At 45.4% G+C, this 25,568-nt stretch overlaps 1 protein-coding gene across 1 annotated transcript in view; it reads left to right on the top strand.

Moving 5' to 3' along the window:
- Positions 1–355: 355 nt before the first annotated feature.
- Positions 356–25,568, top strand: part of KL (klotho) — a 94,421-nt gene continuing 69,208 nt past the window's right edge. The window contains exon 1 of the mRNA XM_040340425.1: positions 356–1,170. Within this exon, the coding sequence (XP_040196359.1) occupies positions 454–1,170 (717 nt within the window). The 5' untranslated portion in view covers positions 356–453. The remainder of the gene's footprint in view (positions 1,171–25,568) is intronic.

The raw sequence follows: 25,568 nt of genomic DNA, 5'->3' as shown, positions 1-25,568 counted from the left end.
ATATATATATATATATATATATATATATATATATATATATATATATATATATATATATATATATATATATATATATATATATATATAATGTATTTTATAAGCTGTACTATGATATATACATTGCAATCCAACTCAGAAGGAAAACTATGAAAAGCCTTATTGCTGGACTGGGACAGTGTCTGGGAATGATTTGATATGATACAATTATGTGTACCTGTCCTCTGCCAGTCCCTGCCCACTCCTGGGTGCCCCTGTATGCCATTGAGGAGGAGGTGGAGGAGGAGGGAGAAGTGATTCTCAGCACACTGATCAGCAGCACAATCTGCACTTGCTGAGCTCCTGGCTAATTATTAATGCTCAGTCCCTCCCTGCTATACGGGACTGATCGCAGCTTATGGTTGGCAGCTGACAAATCCATCTGGATCGTGGCAGCAGCATAGGCAGTCCTGGAAGATGACAGGTGTCAGGGCACTAGTCTTGTGGCTGGCATGCTGCTGTGGGCTCTGTGTCTGGCATGGGAATGCAGAGAATGTATGGGAAAGGTTTGCCAATCTCCCTTACCCTAAGGATAACCTGTTCCTCTATGACACCTTCCCCCCGGGCTTTATGTGGTCTGTGGGCACAGCTGCTTACCAGGTAGAGGGTGGCTGGCAGCAGGATGGTAGGGCACCATCCATCTGGGACACCTACTGCCACAAAGAAGGACGAGCCACTGGAGATGTGGCCAGTGACAGCTACAACAACCTGTTCAGGGACACGGCGGCACTCCAGATCCTGGGGGTGTCCCATTACAGGTTCTCCATCTCCTGGTCCCGGCTATTCCCGAATGGGACAGAAGATGGGCACAGCCAGGCAGGGCACTCCTATTACCGGGCACTCATTGACAGGCTGAAGGAGATGGGCATAGAGCCAGTTGTCACCCTCCACCACTGGGACTTACCTCAGAGGCTGCAGGACCTCTATGGTGGATGGCTTAATGAGTCCATGGTGGACATCTTCCAAGCCTATGCCAGGGCATGCTTCAAGCTCTTTGGGAAGGATGTCAAGTACTGGATTACCATTGACAACCCTTATGTGGTGGCATGGCACGGGTATTCCACTGGTAAATTACCCCCTGGCATCAAAGGAGAAAAGCTGCTTGGCTACAGAGCTGGACACAATCTCATTAAGGTAAGAAGGTGTCAGAGGTGTGTATTTCTCTGCCTATTTATATATAAAAATAATGTTACCTTTTACATTAAATATGTTACATTGTTGCATGTTTTATCTCTCCTGTCCATGTACTGGATATGATCTGATCACCTGTTGAATAGATAGTTCCCATTTCCAGATAAAATAGACACTTACCTTTCCTTTTCTTATTATTTTATGTATGTACCAATTTACCAATTGTCTTATTTATTTATATATACACTTACCGGTACTTAGTCATTCTCAAACTATTCATTACAGAGGACCACATAACATCATTTTCAGTTCTTGGGGAACCCTTACTAAAATCAATTCATTGGGGATCAATTGGAAAAATATCCCTTAACATTACTGGTCAGTAGGAAAAATGCAACCCTTATGCCGCGTACACACCATCACTTTATGTGATGAAAAAAAACGACGTTTTTAAAAACAACACTTTAAATGACCGTGTGTGGGGGAAAACGTCGTTTTATGTCTTGTGAAAAACGGAAAAAAAAATTTAAGCATGCTTCAATTTTATGTGTCGTTTTTCAAAACGTTGTTTTTTACTTCACAGAAATTGACCGTGTGTAGCAAAAAACGTCGTTTAAAATGACGTTTTTACACCCGCGCATGCCCAGAAGCTACTTATGAAGCGAGCTTCAATGGAAAAACATGGTGAACGTAACCTCGCTTTGCTAGAGCATTGTGAAAAAACGATGGTGTGTAGGCAACGTCGTTTTTGAAAATTGAAGTTTCAAAAACGTCATTTTTTACTTCACAGAAAATTTCATTTTTTTTCATCACATAAAGTGATGGTGTGTACGCGGCATCACAGTGGTGCTTAAAATGCCACCCTCGACCTAAGTTTAGGAAGGAATTAAAAAAAAATGCTGCAAAGTCAGCCATAGGAGGTTGTATACTTGCCATGGTCAAGAAATATGTTTTGCTTTGCAGAGCAGCAAGAATTATACACCCTGAAAAGCAATCTGGATCACTCTTCAGAGGGCAACACTTCTTATAGATAGATAAGAAGATGACTGGTATCATTCGGTCAGCTCTGCCAAGTGGCATTGGCCCTGGAATTATGAAGACACCATAAAATTGGAGGTTAATTAAACAAAAGCCAAGGAATCCCATAGCAACCTCTGGTGAACATAATGCCGCGTACAGACGGTCGTTTTTTGTGATGAAAAAAAACGACATTTTTGAAAACGTCATTTAAAATGACTGTGTGTGGGGAAAACGTCGTTTTATGTCTTCTGAAAAACAAAAAAAAAAATTCGAACATGCTCGAATTTTTTGTGTCGTTTTTCAAAACGTCGATTTTTGTGTCAATTAAAATGATAGTGTGTGGGCAAAACGACGTTGAAAACGACGTTTTTAAACCCACGCATGCTCAGAAGCAAGTTATGAAGCGAGCTTCAATGGAACAGAGTGCCGTTGTACGTGCTGAACGTAACCGCGCTTTGCTAGAGCATTTTGAAAAACGATGGTGTGTAGGCAACGTCGTTTTTGAAAATGAAGTTTCAAAAACTTCGTTTTTTTCATCACATAAAACGTCGTTTTGTTTCATCACAAAAAATGACCGTCTGTACGCGGCATTAGGCAGCCACTGAGAATTAATGAATTTACCTATCTTATTTAGGCATTTTATTTTTGAGGGCATAGTACATGTAATATTTTTAGCTTTTAAAATCAGACTGAGGTGGCATATGTTAGAATCTGACATTAACCACTAGCCGACCAGCTGCCGCAGTTATACAGCGGCAGGTCGGCTCAGCTAAGCAAAATCACGTAGGTATACGCGCCATTAGGGGCGCATGCACGCGGCCGGAGGCGTGCGCGGGCCCCCTGCTCGCCCATGGTGCCGACACGTGTGCCCAGCGGGCGCAATCACCGCCGGGCACCCGCGATCGCTCGTTACAGAGCAAAAACCGGGAGCTGTGTGTGTAAACACACAGCTCCCGGTCCTGTCAGGGGGAGACATTACTGTTCGTCTGTTCATACAATGTATGAACAGCGATCTGTCATTTCCCCATGTCAGTCCCACCCCCCTTCAGTTAGAACACACACAGGGAACATAATTAACCCCTTCCTCGCCCCCTAGTGTTAACCCCTTCCCTGACAGTGACATTTTTACAGTAATCAATGCATTTTTTTTAGCACTGATCGCTATAAAAATGCCAATGGTCCCAAAAATGTGTCAAAAGTGTCCGAAGTGTCCGCCATAAGGACGCAGTACCGATAAAAATCGCTGATCGCCGCCATTACTAGTTAAAAAAAAATATTAATAAAAATGCCATAAAACTATCCCTTATTTTGTAGACGCTATAACTTTTGCGCAAACCAATCAATAAATGCTTATTGCGATTTTTTTTATGAAAAATATGTAGAAGAATACGTATCGGCCTAAACTGAGGAAAAAAATAGTTTTTTTTATATATTTTTGGGGGATATTTATTACAGCAAAAAGTAAAAAAATATTCATTTTTAAATAGTCGCTTTATTTTTGTTTATAGCGCAAAAAATAAAAACCGCAGAGGTGATCAAATACCACCAAAAGAAAGCTCTATTTGTGGGGGAAAAAAGACGCCAATTTTGTTTGGGAGCCACGTTACACAACTGCGCAATTGTCAGTTAAAGAGACGCAGTGGCGAATCGCAAAAAGTGGCCCGGTCATTGACCAGCAAAATGGTCCGGGGCTGAAGTGATTAAAGCGGAACTTATCCTCTCCCTTTCCTCTACCACATTTGGCACATTAAATTGTTTTGGGGGGAGTGGGTACCAAGTATTTATAGGTACCCATTGCATTTTGCCTAGGCGATCCAAGTGGTAGTTTGCCCCCCCCCCCCCCGCACAGCCTCCTGGGACATGTCACAGGTACCAGAAGGCAGGGGGACTATTCACACAGTGCAGTGCGGTTCGTGCATGTACAGCGGGAAGCTGGCTGTGAAGCTGTATAGGGTCACAGCTGTCGGATCCCTGGGTACGTAAAGGCTCATACTCACTTTAAGAAAATCAGATGAACATTTTCGTCCAAGGAACGATTTTCTGATAGTGTATACACAGCTTTCGACAGCTGATTCCGACTTTCCGAATTACATTTTCAGAAAGAAACTTCAAAACTATTCTCGTATGGGAACAGAACGAGCGATTTTCATTTTAATGTGTACCGTTTTTGTACGATTTTCGGATGAAAAAAATCTGAAAAGAAAGACTGCGCATGATCAGAAGCAATAACCAACAAAAAAAAGGCTTTGTCGTATGAGAATTATTTGACATTATTTCCTTCCTTGGTTCCGACTTGAAGTAAAGCAATGAGGGAAATTGGACGATCGTTCGTCAGATTATCTTTTTTTTTTTTTTTTTTAAGTGTATTTTTGTGCGTGTACTCGAGAGAGGAGCCGGACTGCAGGAGTTGGGAGTAGGCAGGCCTCCCCAGAGGCAATCTGCCACCTTTCTCCATGCCCCGGGTGGCAATGGCGGGTGTGTGAGGGGGTCCTCCCACACAGCCCCCCCTACCTGCTCCGCTTTGAAGCCCAACGAGGCAGAGGGACTCCCTATAAGGGAGTGAGAGGATTTGCCCACTCAACCAGCCCCGTTAGTCCTTCGCATCTCTTTTTTTAAAGACGGCGTGGTCAAAGTGCGTGCATGTTAACCCAATTTCGAGTGGTTTATTATTCAGTGTGAGTGCACTTGTTATTTATTATTTTTGTAGCCGGGGGGCTGGCGCAAAAATCCCCCCCTTTGAGGAAGGTGGCCAGACACAAACTTTTCTAAGTTATTAAAATAGGGCAACGCGTCCCAGCTAAACTCCATTGACTTTTGTTACCAGGGGTCAAGTCCTGGGGAAAAAAGTGTGGGAACTCCCACCCAAGATCCACTCCCCCACCAAAAATAAATAAATTATACGCTCATATGCATAATTACTAAACCGCATGTTTGTTTTTTTTCGATCTACTGTACCTTAGTAATCCTTTATGTTACTGGCCGCTTCCTGTATATGGATTCATCGGCTAGTGTGCGGGTATTCCGTCACTTTCTCGATGCCGCAATGTCTCCTGGGAGCTTTTGTCATTGTTCCCAGGAGACATTGTGGAGGTCTGCTGCAAGTTATCGCAGGATTTAGAAAGAAGCAAGTTCTTTCTAAATCCCGTGATAACTCACGGCAGACCTCCGCAATGTCTCCTGGGAACAATGACAAAAGCTCCCAGGAGACATTGCGGCATCGAGGAAGTGACGGAATACCCGCACACTACCCGATGAATCCATATACAGGAAGCGGCCAGTAACATAAAGGATTACTAAGGTTCGCCTGCCCCTGACAGTGACTCGAGCTGGGCATCGCCGCTTAGTGAAGGATTGACTCGGGCGGCTCGGCTGCTCTAGTCCTGCAAAGGGAACTGCGTTCCTGCTGTGAAAATAGTGCAGGAACTCCGTTCCCACGCGTTCCCGCAGGACTTGAGCCCTGTTTGTTACTCACTCCAGATTGGCTGGTTTCAGACTGAGGGAGGCAGAGTTGTTCAGCTAAGGATTGTGGGAGGCCCCCCTGGAGCTAGACGACTTAATGAGGAGGAGTGGAGGGAAATTCAGCAGGCTGCTCTAGGGGAATAGGGGTCTTTTGGCCAGGGAGGAAACAGACGTTCAGGTGAGGGTGCTGAGCCACTGGGCACTCACCCACCAGACCAACCTCCTTACTACCCCTACAGCCTTACCAAGCGGGATAACCGGTCATCATCAGCACTTGTAATCTCATCGAGTGGAACAGCCAGTCACCATCTGCATCTTCAGCCCTACTTAGCAGGTTCTCCAGTCATCATCTGCAGCAGCAGTCATCTAAAATGGGTTCACAGGAGCGCACGCCATGAGTGTCCCCTCCATTCCCCCATCATTAAACCTTACTATTCCAGCACAGGCCTTTTGAGAGAGTTGTTAACCCACTGAGCACCAAATATTCTACAGTGAGATCCCAGTTACTCAGTTTCCCATTAGGCTCCTCAGACACTACTACGCTGATGCCATGCACTGTTAGGAGGTGCCACGTTGCCTGTTCTGAATTATTCTGCTAACCAGTATCTAATCTAGTCCACCTTGCAATTGTTAATGAATCTTCTGTTACTGTTAAACCTTATTTAAGTTCCATCTACTAGAACTCCTTAACTCCTCTCTAAACTGAGGGCACCAGGAGCTACTTAGCCACATCATTAGTGCACCACCGCATGGGCCCCACCCACGCCGGCAGAGAGTTTTTTTGCTGGGGGTTATTCCTCCCTACATACAATATTTTCATAGACTTTAACCATACCTTCCCATCCTCGTATCTTTAGGTCCTGCAAGCAGACTTGGATATAGCAGATTTAACCCCAGGGAATAAGGCAGCCTAGCTCCTGGGGGTTTGTACTGTCTGTTCCTAGCTGTTCTTACATTGCTCTAAAGGCAACCTTGTTACAATCTAAGCTGGTTGGTAAAAATCTGGGCCCAGTTGCTTGTTGTTCCTGGAACTGTGATTTAGTGCTCCGTGTAAGAATTTTGTTATTTTTTCTTGCTTATGGTTTGTACTGTTCTGCCCTATTTGACCAGATCTCTGTCAATACAGTGTTTGCTCAATCTGGTGTGGTTTATTCAACATAAGGAGTGTGTCAGAGTGGTACTGGGGGAGGTCCGCTCTATAGAAAACAAGGGACTAAGGCCAGCCATACACCGTTCGAACCTTGGCTGGGGGGGGGTGCACTACATTTTATTTTTTATTTTTTTTGCAATAGGTGGAATTTGCCATTAAGTTTAAGTCTTTTCTTGCGAATCATTGTAAATTTCTGATAACTGTCAATAAAATCTGAGAACCGTAGACCCATAGTAACAATAGTTCACAAAACGTCTAATGATTCACCATATACTGTATGCTGTATATGGAACATGTGTTGTTTAAATATGACTAATACCGCGTACACACGGTCGTTTTTCAGCATGAAAAAAATGACATTTTCAGCATGTCCAAAAAACGAAGTTTTTCCAACTTCATCATTAGAAACAATGGGCCAAATTCTCAAAAGAGATACGCGGACTTAACTAAAGTTTTCTAAATTTACACAGCGCGTATCTTTGCGCCCGATCTTCAGAACGAGTTAAGCCTAGATTTCCGGATTTTCCGTCCTACCTAAAAAAAATACACCTGCGCATCCCCGGGCGCAAATTACGCTAGTCACGCCGCTGTTTTTGATAGGCAAAGATGCAAATGAGGGAGATAGGGCGATCCACAAAATTAAGTGTGTCCGGCGTAGTTTCCGCCCTGTGCGCACCTGTTAGTTTCCCTGCGCAAATTTACACTTTATAAAAGCAGACCTAATTTTACACATGCCGTGTAAGGGTCTGCTCAAGCTACTGACTAGAGCTAGAGTTGTCAAGAATCTGTCAGCAAAAATGCCCGGGCCATCAATGGTTCTTACGGCAGTTGCCACTTTACAGGCACAAAGAAGGAGGAGGGCACAGAGGAGGAGGATGCGGGCACAGGAGAGGGTTTACCGCCCACGGCGCGATCTGTTTGCTATGCCTGATTATGAGGTGTATGGCAACTTCAGATTTGACAGGGAAGCCATCCTGGAGCTCACCCAAATACTTCAGGAGGATCTCACCACCCCAACCAAACGATCCCATGCCCTGCCACCTCTACAAAAAGTTATGGCAACCCTTCATTTTTTGGCCACTGGGTCTTTCCAGCGTGCATCTGGAGGTCTGGCTGGGAAGGTGCAGTCGACAATGAGCCGATGTGTCCATCAGGTGGTCCCTGCCATACTGCGGCGCATGGGCAACCAGTTTGAAAAGCCCACCCAGGAGGAGCAGCGTCTGCAAGCCATGACTGACTTCTACAACATTGGTGGCTTCCCACGGACCATCGGGGCGATAGACTGCACCCATGTGGCACTACAGCCCCCCCATGAAACTGAGCACCTGTTCAGGAACAGAAAAGGCTGGCATTCGATCAACGTCCAAGCTATTGTAGATGCTCATGGCCTCATCTGGCACGTTTGTGCAAAATTTCCAGGCTCGTGCCACGACAGTTTCAATCTCCGGCAGACCAAGATCTACCAAGACTTGGAGCAGAATGTGTATGGAGACAGCTGGATGATTGGTGAGTGACATTGGTGTCAGGTATGCCCCCCCCCATGATGCAGACATCACAAGGGGCACATGCATGACTAATATCCTCCTGTCTTTTCCCTTACAGGTGACTCTGGATATGCCTTGGGACCCCACCTAATGACACCATTTAGGAACCCCCAAACACCAGGAGAACACAAATATAATGAGGTGCACATTCGCACCCGGTCAATTGTAGAGCGGACATTCGGGCTTCTCAAGTCCCGCTTCAGATGCCTTCACAAGACTGGGGGTACACTCTTGTATTCCCCAGACTTTGTCTGTCAAATAATTGGGGCATGTTGCATACTACACAATTTTGCAATGAGAAGGAGCCTGCATATTGAGTTATGTCCTGACCTGACCCCCCACCCAGGCAATCCCCCCCCCCCCCCCAACCACCTCTACCCGGTCTGCTGAGGGCACAGCAATAATGAGACGACTTGCTGAAGGCATCTTTTCCCAGTAAATGGACCTTCATTATCTCACTTTATTGTTTGGTTTTACACCATAAACGCACAGATATTATGTGACATTTAAAATGTTTCTTTGCACAGTAAATGCACATTAATTATATGACAATGAGAATGTCTTTTTTCACAGAAAACGCACATTAATTATCTCACAATGAGAATGCATGAATGCACACCACTGTGGTCCCTAGCACAGACACATCACATGCACATCGAATTGGATTAGATCCAAGTACCCCCCCCCCCCCCCTTTGGTACTTGGGAGCAGTAACGCCCCGCCACGGCTCCAATTATGTCACTGTGCATTCATACACCATTCAGGAACCTGGGAACACTTCTCCCTGGTCCTGGGGATCCCTACTCCACCAAAACTGAGGGTGACACCCTTATGTTATCAGGAATGCCACCCCCCACATTCACACATCATTCACACACATAAACCAAATCATAAGTACAGTATAATAAAAAAAAAAAAAAAAAAAGTACCCCTGCAACTTATTGATGTTGCCGAGTGCTCCTTCTGGGCTGACCACGGGCACGGCCAACTGGAGGATCTTCACGGGGGGGGCTGTGCAGGGGAGGGAGTATCTTCACGGGGGGGGTCTGTGCAGGGGAGGGAGTATCTTCACGGGGGGGGGGGGCTGTGCAGGGGAAGAAGGAGCCTCCCCTGGTGTCTGTCCTCCTGCTGGCCTGCCCTCCAAGGCCACGGCTATCCTTGTCAGACAGGCAGTGATGTCAGCCGTATTAGCCTGGCCAGCCCGGGTATTGTCCTGCACAGCCTGGGTATTGGCCTGCACAGCCTGGGTCAGGGCAGTCACCTCCTGGGCCACGCCTGTTGTGGCGTTCTTCAGGTCCCACAAACAGGTGATGACCCCCACTGAGTTGGTGGCCACATCACCCAGTGAATCCCTCATTAAACCCAGGCTGTGCTCCACCTTGGTCATTGTTTTTTTAATTTCACCCAGACTGCGGGTCTGCCGGGCATTGTCCCTCAGCAGACTGACCAGCAGACGCTCAAACCCCCCCTGGTTTCCGGGGTCGGCCTCCTACTTGCCCCTGAGGCTTGTGGCCTTGGAGGAGGGGTTGGAGTGACCCATGGGGGTTGCTGCATGTTGGAGGAGGGTTGGGAGGGGCCACCCCTGATGGTGGCCTGACTGCTGGGAGCCTCTGGGGTACCCTCAGGGGATGACTCAAAGGTCCTATCTTGGCCCATCATGATTTGCCGGCCAATCACAATATTTTCATCCTCCTCCCCCTCATCCTCCTCCCACTCAACATCCAAATTAGGGGAGTTGTGGGCACTCCCCTCCCATGGCGAATCCTGCCCTTCTTGGGACTCAGCATCAGCCTGTCTTGGGGGTGGTGCAGCAGCCTGCCCTGATGGGCCAGCAACCTCCTGCCCTGATGGGGCAGCAACCTCCTGCCCTGATGGGGCTGCCACCTCCTGGGCTGATGACCCAGCAACCTCCTGGGCTGATGGGGCTGCCACCTCCTGGGCTGATGGGGCTGCCACCTCCTGGGCTGATGACCCAGCAACCTCCTGGGCTGATGGGGCTGCCACCTCCTGGGCTGATGGGGCTGCAACCTCCTGGCCATCTGGGGAGGACACAAAACAATCACAGGTTGGTGGATCCACACACTTGGCACATCTTCCCTTCCCCCACCCACACATGCTAATCACCAGATAGAAAAAATAAAAAACTTACCTGTCCTCACAGGAGCATCAGAGTCAAAGCCAGGCAGGCCCACCACCTGCTGTGGGTGGAAACACTGGGCCACTGCCCATTCCTCCTCACTCATCCTGACTGGGCAGGGTCCCCCTCCTGGGCATGGGCATGCAGCGTTGCCAGCTTGTTCCGGGACACGCTCTTTAAATCGTTAATTTTTTTTGGATGCCAGCGATGGTCCTGGTCTCCCCCCCGACGCATTGATCCGATCCATGATTTTTTGCAGGATCTCCTTCCTCCTGGCCGGGGGGGTGTTCTGGCTCTCAGGGCCATGGAGAAAGCGCCCATATTTGATGATGCCCTGAGCAAGAATATGCTTCTCTGCCACTGAAAAATTTAGCTGCCTGCGCTTGGGGGCCATCACAGACACCACCCAGCAACAGGAAACTCACCCAAAAAACAATCAACAATACACACACAACAAAGAAAAAAAATCACTGCAAAAAAAAAACACAAACAGACAGCTACTATAAATTCAAAAACAAACAGGCAAAAAAGGGAAACAAAAAACAATCACACACCAAAAAACAAACACTTATCAAAAACAAACAGGCAAAAAATCAAAACAAATAACAAATTATCAAAAACAAACACCAACTATACTCTACAACTCCTCAACAACTTTTCTCACAAACAAATCTTACCAACAAACACTGACAAACGTTCAAAGCAGAAGCAACTTGCTTTAGGAAGGGAACACAGGGAAATACTTTTGCAAGGGAAGTGTGTTTGACTGGGGCTATTTAGACACAGGGCGATCCTCAAACTAAGTACACTTGGCCTTTTACCTATCTCACTGATTGCGCTGAGCAAAGTTCTGCACATGCCCAGTGAGGTCCAGATTTGTGCGCGCATGCGCAGTACAGCCGGCCCTTCATTTGCATGGGGTCACGGCTCATTACAATGAAGCACGCCCACTTCCTTCCCACTTTTAGGTTACGGATGGCACAATTTTGTGCGCAAATGCGCTGTGGATACGGCACTTACGACACCAACTTAGGGCGCCGTAACTTAAATGACATAAGTTAGGTAATACTAAATTTGCACAGCTTTTTGAGAATTCGGCCCAATGTTTCCCACACACCATCGTTTTTGAAAAAATGATGAACAAAGCGCGGTGATGTACGACAGCACTCTGAAGGGGAAGTTCTATTCGCCTTTGGGCTGCTTTAGCTGATTCAGTGTTAGTAAAAGACGATTTGCGCTTTTCTGTCTGTTACAGCATGATGAATCTGCTTACTCCATTATGAATGGTAGTTTTACCAGAACGAGCGCTCCCGTCTCATAACTCGCTTCTGGGCATGCGCGGATTTAAAACGTCGTTTTAGCCCACACACGATCATTTACAACCCGAAAACGACATTTTAAAAAACTACATTAAAAAATGCAGCATGTTCGAATTTTTTTTTGTCGTTTTTCAGAAGCCGAAAAAAATGTGAAGCTTTTAAATGACGTTTTTAAAAATGTCATTTTTTTTAATGCCGAAAAACGTCCGTGTGTACGCGGCATAAGATCACTTTAGTTATCATTGTTCTATTCTAGACTGATGGGATATTTTCACATTATTATATCACTGTATTCTTGTCTTGTTTTTACAGTTTTGTGAAGGAAGACAGAGAATCTTTAATATGAACTTTGTAATTCAGAACTAGTCAAGCATTTTTAATGTGGACAAAGTTCCTATGGTTTTGGATGAATATCTTCAGGTTTAGATTGGGGAATGATTGGGGAATGTACTGATAATAAGGAGACTCAATAGTTGTCAGCAAAAACTTAACTAGTGTTTACTGCAGAACTTTGTGTACCTCTTTCCTTGGCAAAGTGCATTGATGATTTCCTGAAAAATAGGCCTTTGTGCTTGCTATTATTGTGACACTAGTTAGACATTATTTCATTACATATACATACAGGTTTGTTGTTTTCTGTCATAACATTGCTTGCAATTGAACATTATTTATCTGTTTTATCTTATATAGTTTAATTTGGAAATATGTCTTTTTGTTTATTACAACTTATTTAAAGGAGAAGTATGGCCTTAATGTAGCACTACCCCCGTAGGAGCTGCTGGTTTGAATTTGGGCATGTTACCTCAATATTCGTCGTCTAGGGGAACAAAGTCTGTAAAGAATTCCAATGTCCACACGAGACGTAAAACCTTAAGCTGTTAGGTTTTATATTTCTCTTAAATTGCAGGAAAGTAGAAGGCTGAAGGGGAGAAGGGGATGGTTCAGGTGCACAGTACAGATCACTGGGGGGGGGGAATCTTCTAAGTCCCAATAGTCATTCACCACTTCCTCTCAAGTGGGTATTGCTCACCCGGATAGGCCCCTCTCATCTGGCCTAGCAGCCAGAATGATGCATGGACAATAATCAGCAACAGTCTCTGCCACAGACTGGTTATGAGCAAAACGAACAGTCCGGAATCCTCTTCCACAGGATTTTAACACCCAAACTTCCAGCCATACAGTTAAAGAGCCTTTAAGCCGACCGGCGAAACTGTAGGGTAACTTTAGCTGTATATCCCCCTTAATAGGGTGACCAGGCCTATCCCGAGACATTAGCCTTCCGCTTGGTCTCCTCCTGGGCAGGTCCTCCCCTGGTTTCCTCCATTAAGTTGTTTCCTCTAGTAGACAGACAGCTTGGGATCTCTTTGCAGTTGTAGGCCCCAGCCAGGGTAGCTGGGCCTACTTGATAGAAAGGCAGCCCCTGGAAGAAGTCATTGTTGTGACGAAACGGCGTAGGGAGGAGCGGCGTGCTGACGTCACCACGAGTTGTACCACGCTATCTATCCGGAAGGACGAGCGGATAGCAGAGCCGGCCAGATACAGCAGAGAATTACACGCACTTTTTATCTGCATTCATGTGAGTGTATCTATTTTTAAACATTAAACTTTTTAGACGTTATTACGCTATGTCAGTGTTTTCCTTCTGGGTCATGCATATGGAGGAATGACGATCTGACTATTAAGGATATGGAGACACAGACAGAGTGACAGGATTCCTGGATTTCTTGGGCTGGCTTGTTTGATTATATGCGTTGTTGATCTCGTCAGAGGTCCAATCATTTCGGTAAGCAGTTAGAACATAAGTGGTGGAGGCTACTCTCATCAGTCTTACTGATTCACAAGATCTCTTCTGGACCTCTCAACACCCATTCGGACAGTCTTTTGTTATCTCTGTCACATCCCTTTTTGAACTTTGGGATTTATCTATCCATATGAACTTTTTACTAATCCACTTGTGTATAAGATATTGATTTTGCACTGGTGTTTTTTATGCACTATATACAGCATATTGTTTATTTAAGTTCACATTATTATATATGCAGCGCAGCTTTTCCTTTTTTCTAGGAACCTGAGGCCCCTTGTAAGTGTAGCAACAGTGTCCAGCTTGTATCACCCCTGTTGCTACTGATCCCAGCACCACCTCCTTCAGGTACTGCCAACCCACCTAGCTGCAGCAGCCCCTTTCACTAGCCCTCTAGGCGTACTTCTCCCCACAGTCCTTCAGACTGACACTCACCAGAAGATCTCCCAGTAGTGCTGACCTGCTCCTGCTGTCCTCTCTCCTTGCTCCAGGAAGGGATTCCTCTGTGTGTTATGGCAGGATCCTTCCAGAACCAGAGCCCCGGTCTGTGGTCAACTCCACCCTCCAGACTAGGGGGCACCCTCAAGAGCCACCAACAGCTTCCTCTGCACTTTATCACTAGTGTTGCTCACGAATATTCGCATTGCGAATATTCGACTCGAATATAGCATATTCGAGAAATCGCGCTATATTTCGAATTTCGCGGTGAATATTCGCAATTCCGAATATTCGCATTTTTTCAATTTGATTTTTAAAACAGATCACATCCTATCGACGTCTAAAAGCATTGCTGGTATGATTAGAGACCCTGGGCCGAGTAGCTAAGCTGAGGCGATCCTATTATGTTGCCAAATTGAAAAAAAAAAAATTGCGATTTTTCGCTATTGCGAATGCGAAAATGATTGCGAATTTTCGATAACTGTGGTAGGAGAACTCTGATTGTCTCTGATGCAAAAGGGGGGGGCTTTGTGTATGTGTATGTTATGAATATTTGTATGTTTGATATTATTATTTTTTGTAAGAAGGAAAAAATTGCGCATACCTTAAAAAAGGGGAGAATACAGCAGCAACTCAAAAATGTTATACAACATAAATTAATACAAGACAGAAAATGGAGTCGCTCTACAAGAATAAAAAATATGTCTAGTGACAAGACATGTGGGCAAATTATAAAATAAGCAAGCGCAAATAACTTGTGAAATACACAGTGAAACAAATATATAAAGAAATATAGTCCCAATAATAGAAAAATAATCTTTCATAAAAATGTCTTTGATATGTGAAGTGAAAAAAAGTCCAAAGCATGCAGCATGAACGTGTTCAATCTTTAAGGTGTTTGATTGACAAACGGCTGTGACAGATGGATAGAGTAAAGAATCACCACCAATGCAAAACACTTTTTATTTTCTATTGTAAAATATCAAGAATATTCTGAGCCAATCAGAGTGCTCCTTCCGCATTTGCCGAATATTCGCAATTATTTTGTATTGTAAAATATCAAGAATATTCTGAGCCAATCAGAGTGCTCCTTCTGCATTTGCCGAATATTCGCAATTATTTTGTATTGTAAAATATCAAGAATATTCTGAGCCAATCAGAGTGCTCCTTCCGCATTTGCCGAATATTCGCAATTATTTTGTATTGTAAAATATCACGAATATTCTGAGCCAATCAGAGTGCTCCTACAGCATTTCTCGAAATTGCGCAATAAATATCGCATTCGCATGTTGCGATATTTCGATAAAATATCACGAATATTCTGAGCCAATCAGAGCGCTCCTCCAGCATTTCTCGAAATTGCGCAATAAATATCGCATTCGCATGTTGCGATATTTCGATAAAATATCACGAATATTCTGAGCCAATCAGAGTGCTCCTACCGCAGTTATCAAAAAATCGCAATTATTTTCGCATTCGCAATAGCGAAAAATCGCAATCATTTACTTTCGATAAAATATCACGAATATTCGAATTTAGCGAATATATCTCGAATATTCGAATATATATTCGAGATATATCGCGAAATCGAATATGGCATATTCTGCTCAACACTATTTATCACCATCTTCCACCGACTCCCCCTGCTGTCATGACTCATGCCTATTTATGAGGTGGCCTGCCCCCTGCCAGCCCTTAACTGGGGATTGGCTGATTGGGGATTTTTATTGGTCCTCATAAATATTACAAGCAGCTCATCCTAACCTCCACCAACTATGTCTAGAACATTCTCCAATGTCCCAGAAAACAGTGTGAGGCACCAGAAAGTCTGCTAGGATGAGTCATCCAGCCCTGACTCACCAAACCCTGATGAATTCCTAGCTCAGGCTTATCTCTGAGCTACAATAAGTTTTCCTACACTAACCATTCTACACAAAGAAACCTACACTAACAACCCTAGCACACTAGAGAGTGCTACACTCACAAACAAGTTAATTAAAATTGCTCATCAAGCTACTCATTGTATTTTGTTAAGCGTTGAACTTTTATTAAAGCATAATTATTTTTTATTCGATGGCTTATATTATGTCCAGCGCTGTGGGGCGTCGATGGGTGCTAGATTTTCTCCGTCCAATGGCAAATCTCTATATGGGTTGGTGGGAGGAACACGTTTTGTTCACTCCCAGGAACCCTTTTGCCAGGCATATTGTATGGTATGGTCGTTATATCAATGACCTTGTGATGGTGTGGGATAGTGACACTATGAGATTGCATGATTTTTGGAAATCCCTGAATGACAATCAGTTAAATTTACACTTTTCGATTGAGCATGGTGTTTACAGTATCAACTTTTTAGACTTCACCCTGAAGGGTGATGCAAATACGGGTAATGTCTCAACATGCACCTATAGGAAACCATGCTCTGGTAATACCACACTTTTTGCAGCTAGTTGTCATCCATCCCACACCATCAATGCCATCCTTTATGGGGAGTTTATTCAAGCTAAATGCAACTGCTCAACAAACTCAACCTTTGAACTAGAATGTGAGGTCATTCATCAGCGCTTACTGGCCCGAGGTTATAATAAATGTGTTATACACTAAGGACTGGAAATGGTTTGAATAATGGATAGAGAGGAATTACTGTCAGATAAGCCTAAAATTAAGAAAGAGCTTAAAAATAAGAGTCAACCTTGCAACTCTAAAAATAGAAAAATGGGCAAAACTATTACATTTGTAACCACATTTTCCCAAGAATACAATCGAATAGTCAGAATAATAAAACATTATCTACCAATATTGTATACAGACAAAGATTTAAATGGGATTTTGCAAGCAGGTTGCCTTTTTTCTAGCCGACGTGCACCCACACTGGGGGCTGCACTATCACCTAGTCTTTTCTCATCCAAACAATGCCAACCCACCTGGCTTTCCTATCCTGGAAGTTACCCATGCAATACAAAAACCTGTAGGTACTGTAATTTGTGTGATCTGGGTAAAACATTTGTTGCCACAGCTACAGATGAAGAGCTCACTATACAGCAATACATCAACTGTGGCACAAACTATGTAGTCTACCTGATCACCTGTACTTCATGCAGCCTTCAATAAGTAGGCTGTACCACACGTCCTTTGAGAACCGTATAGGGGAACATTATTGTGACACAAATAATCCAAACGCTAGAAACATTTTGAATGCAACACATCACTTTAGGGAATGTCATCAGGGCGATCTTTCATCCTTCCGTTTTAAAGGAATAGAATGGTTGTCTCACTCACCCAGAGGAGGTGACAGGGAGAGAAGACTATTGGGGAGAGAAGCATGGTGGATTTTTAGATTAAAAACTAGATCGCCTCAGGGGTTAAACCTGAGGTGGGATCTGGACTTGCACTTACATTAAGTATGCCTCTTCCCATAGCCTTCTCTCTCTCTTTCTTTTCATCTTCTGTTTTTTTTGTTTTTCATATACCTGGATTATCATTTTTATCTTTTGTATTTCATGATGTGTTTTAATCATGTATATGTGTATGGATGCATGCACGACTGTGTGCACACATGTACATATCACTACAAGGTGTGTGAACAATAGTGGCATACATATGGATCATCCAATATGCATTGCAGCTGATGTCCTTCTTTGGATTATTGCCTGCGGTAAATTTAGACAATTGATGGGTGGAGTCAGTGATCCTTGGAGCTACTATTTATTTCACAAGTTTTATGTCTGTAATGTAGTTATGACTAAGGCCTTATAGGCTGAAACGTCTCAACCTTTCCTATTGCGTTTGTCTACTGTGGCTTGTCAATAAATACGTCAATTGTTTAAGAGCAATGACCGGAGTGCGGATCATCTTTTCTTCATTATTCTACACAGCCAGCGACTGTGGATCGAGCACCCGGGAGCTCTGCTTTTCATGTGATGTATGGGTAGTAGCACTGACTTTTTTGTTTATATTCTACTCATTTGTAGCCCTGTAGTCCACTACACAGTTCACTCCAAAGTCCCCATCAGTCCTAGGGGTGGTGCTCAGTGTTCTCATGATGTGTGCATAGTTTATATATTTACCTGAAGAAACTTGTATAGTTTGGCTCTGAGGAAGAAGGTGTATCCTTCCAAAATGTGCCAGCTAATAAGGACCCTGCTGAGGTGCCCTTGGACATTGGAGTGAACTGTGTTATGGACTACAGAGCTACAAATGAGTAGCTTGATGAGAGATTTTAATTCACTTATTTGGGAGTATAATTTTAAATGACTGATTTTTAATAAATGTGAGATAATGCGCTAGGCTGGTGCGCCCTCTTTTGTTAATATTTTGCATAGGCTTCAGTACATCTCCAGTCCCGAGAATGCAGCAAGACTTGTGGCTACATCCCTCTGACGTGGAGCTATTATCAATCCCTTTACTGGAACACTACGTTTTTGCGCAGAAGGTGTATTTTTGTTATTTGATATCTCCCACCTGCTCCTAAAAGAAGCTTCCAGAATATAGGGCAGGGAGAGTCAAAAGGTCAGCATGAATATGGATCATGCCCCAGCCAATCCCTTGAAGCAGGAATCCAGAAGATGGCTAGGAAGGTGATAAAGGTTTGGGAGGCCTTTCCAAGGTGTTCTTTCCTCTCCAGGGAGGGTTCCAGTTCTCATGTGGCTGCTGTCATGACCTGGAGTCAGACTGCAGTTAAATCCATCCCCACCACTAGGAGCCTCTGGTAAACACCCGCTGGCTCTTAGATTCTGCTCCCTGTGAAATCTCATGCTCTAGCTCCCAGTGTCATCCCTGTTGGTACAACAGTGTACCTGCTCAACTTTATGACCCAGAGCTCCATCCGCAGCAATCAGCTGTAGGGTCTACTACCTTGCGGTGTACTCCAGATCCCAATGGGGTGCATTTGTCACCTGGACTCAGGTGACCTGACTGTTTGATCAGCCATGGGCCCTGCTGACGTGCCGCTACCCACAGATGATCCATTGCAAGGCATAGTCTGCAGACTTGAAACCCAGGAATCTAATCAGACTCAGGTGATGCAATTCCTCCAGGATCTGGCTTCCCGATTCGAGCAGCTTCAGGCCTCCTTGGGAACCCTGATTCAGTAACCTCAAGAACAATCGGCTGCATCTATTCCAGGTCGCAGCCACACATTCACTACAACTGCCAGCTCTGTTCCGTTTCTCTGGGGACTCCAAGGCCTGCAGTGGGTTTCTCAGCCAACACACCATTCATTTTGAGCTCCAGCCTCAAAAATTCCTGTCTGATCGGGCAAAGGTAGCCTATATTATTTCCATTCTCTCCGGTGAAGCTTTAGCCTGGGCTGCTCCACTGTGGGAGAAGAATGATCCTTTGGTTTCTAGCCTGTCCGACTTCTTGAAGCTCTTTTAAAACAACTTCGAGGAGCCGGCTAGGGTTTCTTCAGCGACCAGTGCCCTTTTACTTCGTCGCCAAGAATTCTCTTCAGTGGGACAATATGCTCTTCAGTTTCGTATCCTCACAGCTGAGTTGAGCTGGAACAATGAGGCCCTGGTTGCAACCTTTTTAGATGGCCTCTCTGACCGAGTGAAAGACGAATTAGCGGGAAGAGCCACCCCCGCCGGTCTGGATGATGTAATTTCCTTGTGTAACCAGATTGAAATTTGTTTTCAGGAGAGGTCCCTAGAAAAAAGATGCCAGTTCCCCTGGGTCCTAGTCAGTCTGAGCACCCCCCCCCCCCCTTAGTCCCGTTGAGCATCTTCTGCCTGCTGAGGAACCTATGCAGCTGGGCCGGACCAGGATAACTCCCGAAGAACGTGCTAGGATCAGAACTCTGGGCTTGTGTCTCTATTGTGGGGGGAAAGGGTCATTTTCGTGACTCCTGTTCGCTTCGTCCGGGAAACGCTCGGGTCTAATCTGAATGGTGGAGTATTGGACCCAGAAACATCACCTTCCCATCTTCTTCTTCTGGTGTTCCTTCAGGTAGGTGCTTCTCCTTAATCGATCTTTGCATATCTGGATGCTGGGGCTGCTGAAAATTTTATGGACTGGAGAACTGCTTCTTCCATGAAACTTACCCTTTCGCCCCTCACTACGCCGCTGGTAGTCTCGGCAATTGATGGCACTGTTTTCCTAGGGGGCTCTATCTACTTCCAGACTCTACCTATTAAGATGTCTGTAGGGATACTCTACCAGGAGTGGCTATCCTTCCTCAATCTACCCCAGGTCTCTACCCCCATTGTATTGGGCCTTCCTTGGCTACAGCTCCACTCTCTGCATGTGGACTGGGTCTCAGGGCAGATCCTGGCTTGGGGTCCCTCATGTTTCTCGTCCCCTCACTCCATAATGATTTTTACTGATCACAAGAATCTACAGTACCTACAGAATGCTAAACGTCTAAATCCCAGACAGGCCAGGTGGAGTCTTTTCAGGTTTTAATTTCACGATTAAGTACAAGCCGTGTCCCTGCAATGGTTGGGCTGATGCACTCTCCAGGTCATTTGACATTTTGGACGAGGAGTCCACCCCTGAACCTCAGCCGATCATTCCAACCTCATGCATTGTTGTCCATTCTACCACCCTGGAGTAAAAAAATTCTCCTGGCAAGATCTATGTCCCCACTGAGCTAAGTGCTAAGATCCTTCGTTGGGGACATGATTCCAAGGTGGCAGGTCATGGTGGCAGGTCATCTCCGCTCTAATGTCAAAGACTATGTTAAGGCTTGTCATGTCTGTGCTCAAGCCTCCACACAAGCCCCTGCTGGTCTTCTCGTGCCCTTGCCAGTGATGTATTATGGCCTATGGCCTAGGCCTAGCCCCCCTGTGCTCATCCCACCCTGCCCCCCTGTCCTCATCCCACCCTGCCCCCCTGTCCTCATCCCACCCTGCCCGCATCCCACCCTGCCCCCCTTGTCCTCATCCCATGAAAATGACAGGGCGGGTCTTAAAAACGAAGGGGTGCGTCATATATAAAGTAGGTGGTGCGCGAGTTTCACCAGGCCTAGGGCGGCATAAGACCTAAATACACCCCTGGCCCTTGCCCATTCCTACGGAGCCCTGGTCTCACATGCCATGGATTTTATCACTGATATCCCACTGTCAGAGAATAATACGGTCATTGGTTCTCCAAGAGGGCTAAAGGCCTTGATTTGCATTTTTGTTAGATACATTTTCCGCCTCCATTGGGTTCTTTCTCATATTGTTTCCGACAGGGGCGTTCAATTTACATCTTGTTTTTGGAGAGCCTTTTGCAAATCCCTCAATATTGTCTTGGATTTTGCCTCTTCTTACCACCCTCAATCCAATGGAAAGACTGAGAGCGTTAATCAGTAGTTAGAGGTCTTTCTTTGCACCTTAGTCTCTGCTCATCATGACAATTGTTTCTCTCTACTCCCGTGGGCAGAATTCTCTCACAACAATCATGTAAATACCAGTTCTCAGAAGACACCCTTTTTCACAGTTTATGGAAAACACTTTTTCACAGTTTATGGAAAACACTCTCCCTCTCTGTGAAGCATGGGTTTGTTGGTTTACCTAGTTGGTCTACCTACCTGTTTGACTGGTAAATGATGTCAGCTGATCTTGACAATGCTACAAAATGTAAAGTATAGAGCCACTACAAAATCTCTGCTTAGCTGCCCAATACCTGATTGGTAGTCACACAGGGGAGGGAACACATCGTTTTTTAATTAGACCACCGGTTCATTGACTTGCATTGTGTGAAAGGGCAGTAAAGCACAACTACCATATGGCACTGCATAGCAGGAAACAGATCTTGGGTCTGTAATCTGCGCATATGACTGTACACATGTACATGTTTGAAGTGATTGTAAAGTCACTGTGTGACTTAACATGTATCCCCTCTGGATATTCTGGCATTAAAAAATTAAAAGGCTAAATACCTGAGCTGGCCAGCCCCGATCTATGGAGAGAGAAAATCCCCTGTGTAGTCAGCCGGCCAGCACAGTGGGATCTCGGCCCCTCCCACTTCTCTCCATAGATCAGGGCTGGCCAGCACAGGTGTGGGAAAAGGTATTTAGCCTTTTCATAAAAAAACAAACAAACACAGATGGCAGGATAATTAGGAGAGGATACTTAAAGATTTGCTGCATTATGCAGCTGAATAGCGATGGGAGGGGCAGGGAGGAGAGCCGCTCTCTTGCTGACAGGGAGGGAGGGGGGAGAAACCGTCAGAGCACAGCAGTGGATGTCGGAGGCACATAAACTGACCACAGTAATCATGGATCAGCAGGCATGATTACCGTGGTCAGTACAGACATGGGGATACAGGAACTGTCAGGAATAAAGGGGTGTTCCAGCCTTTTTTTAAGTTTATTAAAAGTCAGCAGCTACAAAAAGTGTAGCTGCTGGCTTTTAATAAACAGACACTTACCTGCTCCACGGTTCCAGCGACGCGCCGGCTGGGGCTCCGCTACTCGCCCCCCCTCTTCATTCCTAGCGTGGGCACCCGGCAGTGACAGCTTTCGGCTTCACGGCCGGACACCCACCGCGCATGCGCGAGCGGCACTGCGCATGCGCGAGCAGTGCAGCGCCGTCCGATTGGACAGGCGCTCGCCTACAGGGAGGGGCTGCAATAAGGCGATTAAGCTATTCGCCTTACCAGCCCCTCGGCGGAAGGAGGAAGTGGGACAGGACTCCCCCCCCCCAAAAAAATGACATGCCAAATGTGGCATGTTAGGGGGCAAGGAATGGATTAAGCGGAAGTTCCATTTTTAGGTGGAACTCCGCTTTAACAAGGTATGTTACAAGATAGGAAGGGAAAAATTACATAGCACGAGCACTGTGCCATACAGCATGCCTTGAAGGAACAGGATTTGTCAGCTAGAATTAAAGTGGTTCTAAAGGCTCAAGCTGTTTTACCTTCATGCATTCCAGTGGCGTCACTAGGGTTGGTGTCACCCGGTGCGGTAAAACATGGTGTCACCCCCCCTCCGTCTAGGCTGCCCAGCACCAAGCAGGCAGCGCACGGGCACGGGGCGCACCCCAAACCAGCCCCTGTAAATGATAGTATAGGGCAGTATAGTGGCAGGTTAGGGTAGTATAGAGTAGTATAGTGGCAGGTTGGTGTAGTGGGGTGGTATAGGACAGGTTAAGGTGGTATAGGGCATGTTGGGGTGATATAGGATAGTTTGGGGTGGTATAGGGCAAGTTAGGGTTGCATAGGGCAGGTAGAGGTGGTATAGGGCAAGTTAGGGTGGTACAGGGCAGGTTGGGGTGGTATAGTGCAAGTTAGGGTGGCATAGGGCAAGTTGGGGTGGCATGGGAAAGGTTGGGGTGGTACAGGGCAAGTTAGGGTGGCATTGGGCAGGTTGGGGTGGTATAGGGCAAGTTATGGTGGCATAGGGCAGATTAGGGTGGTACAGGGAAAGTTAGGGTGGCACAGGGCAAGTTGGGGTGGCATGGGAAAGTTTGGGGTGGTACAGGGCAGGCTGGGGTGGTACAGGGCAGGCTGTGGTGGCACAGGGCAGGCTGGGTGGTACAGGGCAGGCTGGGGTGGTACAGGGCTGTTTGGGGGGGGTACAGGGCAGGCTGGGGTGGTATAGGGCTGTTTGGGGTGGTACAGGGCAGGCTGGGGTGGTACAGGGCAGGCTGGGGTGGTACAGGGCAGGCTGGGATGGCACAGAGCAGTCTGGGGTGGTACAGGGCAGGCTAGGATTGCACAGGGCAGGCTGGGCATGTCAGCTAAAAAAATAAAATAAAAAAATTAATTAAAAAAACGGGATGGTGTCACCCCTCTAGCGGGTGTCACCCGGTGCGGACCGCATCCCCCGCACCCCCCTAGCAACGCCTCTGATGCATTCTATACATGAAAGCGCCCCCCAGCCCTCCTAATACATACCTAAACCCCATTGTGATCCAGTCATGTGCACGAGAGCCTCGGCTCTCTGGAGGCTCTCCCTCCTCATTGGCTGAGACAGCAGCGGGAGCCATTGGCTCCCGCTGCTGTCAATTACAGCCAGTGGGCCAATGAGGAGAGAGAGGAGGGAGGGCCCAGTCATGCCTCTGTGTGTGTAAATGGACACGAGCCTTCTCAGTTGCCCCCAATGAAAGCTACTTGCTCTGGGGGCACATGATTGGAGTGAGGGGCCTGGAATGCCGACGGGGAACCCCAGAAGAGGAGGATCAGGGCTGCTGTGTGCAAAACCATTACAGAGCAGATATGACATGTTTGTTATTTTTTTCCCCTTAAATATTACTTCAAGCAACACAGCTTGGTCACCTCCCCAGTCTGTGATTAGACAGTAAAGGTGCAGCAACACAAAAATAAGGTGATATTCATGGTCCTCCTGCCAGCACATTCCCTGTGCATGCGTTAATAAATATTCACAAATTTTTCGTTATTCGGAGATTTGCATATATCCGAATACCTGAATTACAAAATAAACAAATTTTACCAAATGCTCCTAATAATGTAATGAAATTAATCAGAATTCCAGAAATCAAAATTTACATTGAACTCCAGTCGAATTCTCACTACACATATTGCTGAAATCAAAGACAATGGTCCCAAAAATGTGTCAAAAGTGTCCGATGTGTCCACTATAATGTTGCAGTCACGATAAAAATCGCTGATCGCCGCCATTAGTAGTAAAAAAAAAATATTAATAAAAATGCCCAAAACTATCCCCTATTTTGTAGACGCTATAACTTTTGTGCAAACCAATCAATAAACGCTTATTGCGATTTTTTTTTACCAAAAATATGTAGAAGAATACGTATCGGCCTAAACTGAGGAAAATAATTAATTTTTTTATATATTTTTTGGGGATATTTATTATAGCAAAAAGTACTATTTTTGTTTATAGCGCAAAAAATAAAAACCACAGAGGTGATCAAATACCACCAAAAGAAAGCTCTATTCTTGAGAAAAAAAGGACGTCAATTTTGTTTTGGAGTCACGTCGCACGACCGCGCAATTGTCAGTTAAAGCGATGCAAGGTGCCGAATCGCAAAAACTGGCCAGGTCCTTTACCTGCATAATGGTCCGGGGCTTAAGTGGTTAAGGAAGATTTTTCTTTTGTTAGTTCACTTTGCTGCATTCAAAACAAAAACAATATAACATTTTCGTTTCAATTGATTCAATAATGTATCAATTTGATTGTTTTGAATCGAAAAAATCGTAAATTCTAAGAAAATTCTAAAATTCCGAATACGAATTCCGAAAACGAATTGAACGAATCAACCGAATTTAATTAAACAAAATAATTAAAATAACGAATCAAAATGTAACAAAACTATTTTTTTCGTCATGCACATGTCTACCTGATTGGTTTCAAGTGTTGTTCCACCTTCTCCCAGTCTTAGTGGGACTGTACAAGGGATTACACAAAAGCATATACTGTCAAATTCAGTTATTATACCAGTTGAATTTACAGTACTTTATATTTGTGTTTTTAAAGCAGAGTTCCATCCAAAATTGAAAACTTCCGCTTTAACCACTTAAGACCCGGACCAATATGCAGCTAAAGGACCTTGCCCCTTTTTACGATTCGGCACTGCGTCGCTTTAACTGACGATTGTGCGGTCGTGCGACGTGACTCCCAAACAAA

This window comes from Rana temporaria, chromosome 2 (assembly GCF_905171775.1).
Source record: "Rana temporaria chromosome 2, aRanTem1.1, whole genome shotgun sequence".
NCBI classification, from domain to species: Eukaryota; Metazoa; Chordata; class Amphibia; order Anura; family Ranidae; genus Rana; species Rana temporaria.
The sequence above is the reverse complement of the archived record's forward strand: the minus strand, read 5'-3'. Positions and strand labels throughout refer to the sequence as shown.